Here is a 7,921-nt window from a genome sequence, read left to right on the forward strand (position 1 = left end):
TGAGAAGACCCTGCCCTGCTCCGTGTGCTGGAAGTAGGGTGACCAGGTGTCCTGATTTTATAGGGACAGTCCCAATTTTTGGGCCTTTTTCTTATATAGGCTCCTATTACCCCCCACTCCCTGTCCCAATTTTTCATACTTGCTGTCTGGTCATCCTAGCTGGGAGGGACAAGGAGCTCTCCCCTTCTCCCCACCCCCTGAAGCCTCCCGGCTGCTCTGAGCAGGGTGGGGGTGGGATTCTGCTTTTCTGGGCCTCCTCCCCCATGAATAGTGGGACTGTGGCTGGGGCAGCAGGTGCTGAGTGGGGAACTCTTGTTTCAGATGCCGGTGACCTTCGAGGAGGTGGCTGTGTATTTCACCCAGGGGCAGGGGGCTCTGCTGGACCCCGCTCAGAGAGCCCTCTACAGGGACGTCATGCAGGAGAACTATGAGACGGTGACCTCACTGGGTAAGGGATTCCTGTGCCATCAGCTATTAGAAGCCATGGGGTCTGCGTGTCTGACTCTTGTCAGGTTCTTTCCCGGTCACTTAGATTAGAGGAGGAGGGTCGCATAGTCCAGAGCTCCAGGGTGAGATCTATACACCTCGTTCAAGGGAACAGGGGAGTCAGAAACCTAATGGACAGGCTAATTCATCCCTGTCTTACCAGCTGTCCAGGGGTCGGAAGCAGGGGATTGCCCTGCCTGTGTTATTTCTCCTTTCGCGTTGCTCCATCCGTGGGGAGGACTCTAGGTTCTGCAGGCTTGGAAATAGGCAGGAGTTGAACACCCGAGCTTTGTGTGAAAGTAAGTCCCCGAGAGTACACCTATCCTGAGACCTCCTAGTGAAGGTGTAACAACACCCTCACCCCAGGATGTCTGCTTCTCCCAAGAAGTCTGTTACCACAGTCCCATGTCGGGTCAGTTTCAACTCAGGGAATGTTCCTTGCAATGTTCTCTCTACTTTTTTCCATCCGTGTGCGGAATAAGTTTTGTTATGTGCAGATGTGCGTCACCAGTAGAAACAAAAAAACCTAGATATAATATATATTTTTAAAAAGTTACCATAGGGATAATTACTCCAGGCAGGACAGATTAGGCATTTAAATGTGAGAGAGAAATAAAAATTATGAAATGCATAGACCAGTCAAAATACTAAAATAACACGCTTTGAAAGAATAAAATTACAGGGCATCTATGTGCATTGCAGGAAATACGAAGGAGTAATAATAAACAACAATAACACAAGTAAGTGTGTGTGTGTGTACACACAGACTGTGGAGACCGTGTGTGTGTATGTTTGTGGAGACACTCGGTGTGTGTAGAGACAGACAGACACTGTGTGTGTGTGTGTGTAGACAGACAGACACAGAGATTGTGTTTGCTGGGTGCTGGGGAAACAGACTCTGTGTGGGGTTCAGACCCCAGACCCTCTCCTGCTCAGAGCGCTGAGCAAGGCTGTTCCGTCTCCCCTGCTGGAGTACAAGGGTGGGGGGAAGGGTTACCCTGACATCAGCACACCTTTTCCCCTGCCCCTGCTCTGCACAACCAGCAGGAGGGTCCCAAGAGGCACAGGGGCTCAAAGGCAGAGGGCTGCCTTGCGGGGCCGGGGGGTGGGGTGGGAGGAGGACCTGAATTCACGCTACCTGCAGGATGGGAGCGGCTCTGGAGCCTAATCAACTGCGCAGCACTTCAATCACTCCAGGGAGGCCGCTCCAGCACGCAGCTTACAGGGAACACGGGTTCCTTGTGACAAATAATCTACCAAGACTCCATGCGTCCTGAGCTTGCCTGATTTCACCCCCTGTGCAGGATTCCCCGTTCCCAAACCTGACCTGATCGCCCGGCTGGAACGAGGGGAAGAGCCGTGGGTCCCGGATCTCCAGGCCGCCAAGGAAAGGGAGAGCCCGAGAGGCACCCACACAGGTGAGGAGTCAGGGAAACTGACAGAGAAATCGTCTGGTGAGTGAAGGAAAAAGCTGAGACTCCCAAAATGTGCTGTGAGCGAGAGCCCTCAGTTCTGCCCCATCTCACCTAGGTCAGGGCTGCACTCAGCACACAATGTTCCCTCTAATTTTTTCCATTCATGTGCAGAATAAATTTTGTGTGTACTGAGAAATGTGCCTATGTGCACTACCAGTAGAAACAAAAAACCTAAATATAATATGTATATTTTTTAAATGTTACCATAGGGATAATTAGTCCAGCCAGGACAGGTTAGGCATTTTAGAACTCACTACTCAAAGAATTACATTTAAGTGTAAAAGAAATAAAAATTATGAAATGCACAGACCAGTCACCACACTAAAATAACACTTTGAAAGAATAAAATTACAGAGAATATATGTACATTGCAGGAAGTACCAAGAAATAATATCAACAATAATACAAATATGTGTTAGGAGGTGAGTGTCACACAGAGACTGTGTGTGTGAGAGAGAGAGTGACACAGAGACTGTGTGTGAGACAATGACAGAGACTCTGTGTGTGACTGTGTGTGTGAGACACAGACAGTGTATATGTGCTGGCTCCTCAGAGCGCTGAGCAAGGCTGTTCCGTCTCCCCTGCTGGGATACAAGGGCAGGGGGGAATGAGTACCCTGACATCAGCACCCCTTTTCCCCTGCCCCTGCTCTGCATAACCAGCAGGAGGGTCCCAGGAGCCACAGGGGCACAAAGGCAGAGGGCTGCATGGCGGGGTGGGGGGCACCAGAATCCAGCTGGCTCCTGTCTCTTTAAGACACTCACTGAAAGCTCTACTGCTCCATCCTGAGCCCTGTTGTCTACCTTCCCCCGCTCTGCAGAGATGTGGTATGTGGGTAGGGGAGAGAGAGAGAGAGAGAGAGAGCTGGCTGCTGGGGAAATCTCAGAAACAGTGCATTGTCTCTTTAAGAAAGGCACTCAGCCACTCACCACCATTCAGACCTCAGACTCTAGCAGCTCTGAGTCTTCCTGAGCCAGGCTGTCCCCTCTACCCTGCTCTGCAGAGATGGGGTACAGGGGGAGGGAGAGGGGGACACCCTGACATCAGCACCATCCCACCCCTGCTCTGCACAGCCAGCAGAAAGATCCCAGGAGCATCTGCAGGATGGAGCAACCTGTGGGGAGGGGCACCTGAACACATGCTGCCAGCTGTGCTCGCAGTGGAATCTCTCCTTCGCGGCAGCCTAAGCCCGCAGCTTACAGGGAACACAGGCAGGTGTCGTATCATCCAGGCAAATATCAGTCAGCGCTTCCCCCGCATCCTGTTAGCTGTTGGGAATTTCCTCCCTCACTTTCCTTCCCTGGGAGTGTTGGGGTGGGATGTGGAGGCAGAATCCAGTGTCTCCATCTCCCCAACAGTCACTGTGTTGTGTTTTCCCTCTTTGCTATTCCCCTTTCTGTCCTTTCCCCCCAGCACAGGCAGTGACTCCTGTCTGGATTCTCTCTCTCCCAGCAGGTGACAGGACAGTGAGTGAGAACAAGGAGGAGAATCAGCAGCAGGAAGGTCCTGAGAAAGTGGAACCGCATGAGAGGTTTTTGAGCAGAGCTGAAGGGAATTTTTCCCAGTGCTTGGAGCAGGGAAATGCCTGGGGAGATCAACACAGAACAGAGATGCAGCTGGGAAACTATCCCAGGAAGAAACTGGATGAATCTGTTCCATGTGGCGGAGAATGCAAGGATCTCAAGGAAGTCACAGACCAGCAGACAAGTAACAATAAAGAGAAACCCTACAAATGTGTTGACTGTGGGATAAGTTTTAGCAAAAGTTCATCCCTTATTCAACATGGGCGAATCCACACAGGAGAGAGACCCTATAAATGCATCGAGTGTGGGAAAGGTTTTATCGAAAGTTCATCCCTTACTAAACATGAAAGAATCCACAGAGGAAAAAGACCCTATACATGCCTTGAGTGTGGGAAAAGTTTCAGTGTGAAATCAACCCTTCATACACATGAGAAAACCCACACGGGAGAGAAACCCCATAAATGCCTGGACTGTGGGAAAACATTTGGGCAGAACTCATACCTTACTGAACATAGGAGAATCCACACGGGAGAGAGACCATATAAATGCCTTTACTGTGGGAAAACTTTTAGTCAGCGCTCACACATTATTAAGCATCAGAGAATCCACACAGGTGACAAACCCTATAAATGCCTCAATTGTGGGCAACGTTTTGTTGACAGAACGAAACTTAATAATCATCAGAGAATCCACACAGGAGAGAAACCCTATAAATGCTTGGACTGTGGGAAAAGCTTCATTCAGAAGTCTCAACTCATTATACACCAGAGAGTGCACACAGGAGAGAGACCGTATCAATGCCTTGAGTGTGGGAAAAGTTTTAGTCAGAGCTCAAAGCTTATTACACATCAGCGAACCCACACAGGAGAGAGACCTTATAAATGCCTTGAGTGTGGGAAAAGTTTTATTGAAAGTTCTTCTCTTATTCGACATGGGCGAATCCACACAGGAGAAAGAGCCTATAAATGCCCTGAGTGTGAGAAAAAATTTACAGAAAATCGATCCCTCATTAAACATAGGAGAATACACACGGGAGAAAGACCCTATACATGCCGTGAGTGTGGGAAAGGTTTTATTGAAAGTTCATCCCTTACTAAACATGGAAGAATCCACACAGGAGAAAGACCCTATAAATGTCTTGAATGTGGGAAAAGTTTCAGTGTGAAATCAGGCCTTAATATACATCAGAAAACCCACACAGGAGAGAAACCCCATAAATGCTTGGACTGTGGGAAAACTTTCAGTCAGATCTCGTACCTTATTAAACATGGGAGAACCCACACGGGGGAGAGACCCTATAAATGCCTGGACTGTGGGAAAACCTTTAGTCAGCGCTCATACCTTATTAAACATGGGAAAATCCACACAGGAGAAAGACCCTATAAATGCCTTGACTGCGAGAAAGTTTTCAATGAGCGATCAGCCCTTATTAGACATGAGAGAACTCACATGGAAGAGAAACCCCATAAATGCTTGGACTGTGGGAAAAGCTTCAGTCAGACATCACAACTTCTTATACACCAGAGAGTGCACACAGGAGAGAGACCCTTTAAATGCTGTGAGTGTGGGGAAAGTTTTATTCAGAACTCAAAGCTTATTACACATCAGCAAATCCACACAGGAGAGAGACCTTATAAATGCCTTGAGTGTGGGAAAGGTTTTAGTCAGAGTTCAACGCTTATTACACATCAGCGAACCCACACAGGGGAGAGACCCTATGGATGCCTTGAGTGTGGAAAAACTTTTATCGCAAGTTCAGCCCTTACTAAACATAGGAGAACTCACACAGGAGAAAGACCCTATAAATGCCTCGAGTGTGGGAAAAGTTTCAGTGTGAAATCAGCCCTTAATATGCATCAGAAAACCCACACAGGAGAGAAACCCCATACATGCTTGGACTGTGGGAAAAGTTTTAGTCAGCGCTCACACCTTACTAAACATGGGAAAATCCACACGGGAGAGAGACCTTATAAATGCCTTGACTGTGGGGAAAGCTTCAGTAAGAGCTCAGAGCTTACCAAACATGAGAGCATTCACAAGATTGAGAGACCCTAAAAACAGCTTGACTGCAGGAAAAGATTCAGTTTTACTTCACACATCCACACAACAGCGAGACCTTGAATCTGAGGAAAGTTTCATTTGGTGCTCCCGGAGTATCAGGCATTCACAAATCCACATAGGGTAGAAACCTCTGAGATGTCCTCAGTGTGGAAAAGATGCTAAGAGGAACTAACTCCATACTGTACATCAGAAACTCCTATGCACAGCAGAGAAACAGTGCCCTGATAAAGGGTGACCATAGTGAAAAATCCATTCTCTTGTTCCCACACACATCAGGGGCATTTGGCTCCCAGTTATCCAGCTGCCCGTTGGAGGAGTGAAGATAAAGCAGCAGCTGAGCATCTGCTGGTCAGTGACCCTCTGGCTCTGCCTGGTCTAAGCAAACCCCTGGCCGAGGAGGAGAAGCCCCCATCAGCCCCTCCTCCCTGCTGCAGCCCTGGCTGCTGAGCTGATGGGCCACAGGTGGGGGAAGGGAGAGAGAGAAACTCCTCCAGCCGCTCCCTCTGCCTGTCTAAAGCCCCCCCCCTTCCCCTCCCAGCCGGGATCCCCCTGCCATGGAGATGAGGAGAAGGACACTTGGGCCAGGCCCCACCTTCACTCTACACACCTGTCCCCATCCCCCATCTTCCACCAGCCCCTGGGCTGGGCTCCCCACTGACCTGGAGCTGTTCCCTGCAGGGGGAGTGTCCCTGGGGGCTGGTAACTCCTCCCCTCCCCAAATCCCCCAGGGCGCTGGGCTCTGGGGGATCAGCCGTTAAGGGACCAGGGTGGTGGGTTCTGGGGGTCAAATGGTAAGGCACCAGGACACTAGGTTCTGGGGAGGAAACTGGGGATTCAATGGCTGGGGCTGGAGTAGCTGGGAAGCAGGGGGAGCTGGGTGCTGGGCTATCGAGTGTTTGGGGATGATGGGATAAGAGGTGAGGGAGAGCACAGGGGTAGAGAGGTGCTGCCTCATCACTCACCCCCTCTGCCCCTTCTCCCTGCCCCCGCTGCATTCAGACAGCACCATTAGCAGAGACTGATTCCCACAGGGCCTTTTGTTGGAAGCCTGGATTTCCCACCTCTGCTACAGCAGCATCAGCCTCTGAGAGGGAAGCAGCGTTGCCTAGTGGATAGAGCATTGGCCTGGGACTCAGGAGACCTAAGCTCTGTTCCCAATGCTGGCAGTAGCTTGCGGGATGACCTGAGACAAATCTGTGCCTTTCAGAGAGGGAATAAGTGCGGAGTGATAATATCAGCCTCCGAGTGTCTGTTTAGGGCAGAAAAAATGGTTGGGATTAGCTAGTGTATCCTTTGTTCCTCCACCCTTTTTGCTAGCCTAGACTGACCCATAGGATTTTATTCCCACCTCTATTAGCAAAGTGATTGTTAGAGTCACTAAATCCCCCCGTTGGAGTGAGATTGTGTCACTCCCATATATTAAATTAGTTTGACGGAATCTAGCTCGGGTTTACTGAGGGCTTCAAAAGACAAATGATCACTTACCAGAATAGTCCTTTCTGATTTTCTTTTCACATTTCCCTAGCCTTTGTCATGAGTCTGTCTTGTTCTCTGAACTGGGAAAATGTCCAGTATCTATCCGAGAGTCAGAGACTGAAATGGGGAAGGAAGTTACTGCCTGATCCCTGCAGAGATGTGAGATATAATCAGGAGTGGGGAGAGAGTCGGTGGCCAAGGGCTTGAAAGGGCACTGTTTGATCTTGCGAGCCAGAGAGCTGAGGCTGAGAACTGTGAACTCACTGCACAAGTCCCAGAGAGAGAGGAAATGTCCTACGAGTGCTGGGTGAAGTCGTCCTTGAACGCTAAAGAACTGCCAATGATGTCCCAAGAGGATTGATGTGGAGAGTGGTCAGCGACTCCCCATTGCTGAGAGGAGGAGGCCGGGCAAATGCCTCTGTCATGGATTGTTAGCGCTTTTCTACCAGCTTTAACTTGTTCTTCTTTCCCTGGGGCGTGTGTGTGGCTGGAGCACCAGTGTGCTGGGATGGGGCTGAAATGCACCATGTGGGGCTGAGCATTGGCTTGGGGAGGGGAGGCGGAATTTAGCTTTTATTTCTTGCTTTGAAAAGAATAAAGTAGAATTTAGTTTCTCAAACTCCCAGTGTCCCTTGTCTTGAATAATGGGGGTGAGGGGGAATGGTCTTTAATGGACTCCACGGCTGTCTGGCTGTCACCCATTGACGCAGCTGGGGAAAAGGCTGGTATCATTCTGGGGTGTAGTAACGTGAGTGTTGTAGGAGGTCGCTGTCCTGCTCTGCTCGGCCCTGGGGAGGCCTCAGCTGGAGTCCTGTGTCCAGTACTGGGCACCGCACACTGTAGGAAAGATGAGGAGAAATGGGACTGAGTCCTGAGGAGAGCAACAAAAATGGTAAAAGG

At 49.9% G+C, this 7,921-nt stretch overlaps 1 protein-coding gene across 1 annotated transcript; it reads left to right on the plus strand.

Annotated features, from left to right (window-relative positions):
- The first annotated feature begins 396 nt into the window (after window positions 1–396).
- On the plus strand, window positions 397–7,565 carry LOC120383882 (zinc finger protein 271-like). The gene is made up of 3 exons (XM_039502184.1): window positions 397–448; window positions 1,791–1,904; window positions 3,417–7,565. The coding sequence occupies exons 1-3, from the start codon at window positions 415–417 to the stop codon at window positions 5,537–5,539; spliced, it is 2,271 nt and encodes a 756-aa protein (XP_039358118.1). The 5' UTR covers window positions 397–414; the 3' UTR covers window positions 5,540–7,565.
- The last annotated feature ends 356 nt before the right edge of the window (window positions 7,566–7,921 follow it).

Source organism: Mauremys reevesii, linkage group 15 (assembly GCF_016161935.1).
Source record: "Mauremys reevesii isolate NIE-2019 linkage group 15, ASM1616193v1, whole genome shotgun sequence".
In the NCBI taxonomy this organism is placed as follows: domain Eukaryota; kingdom Metazoa; phylum Chordata; order Testudines; family Geoemydidae; genus Mauremys; species Mauremys reevesii.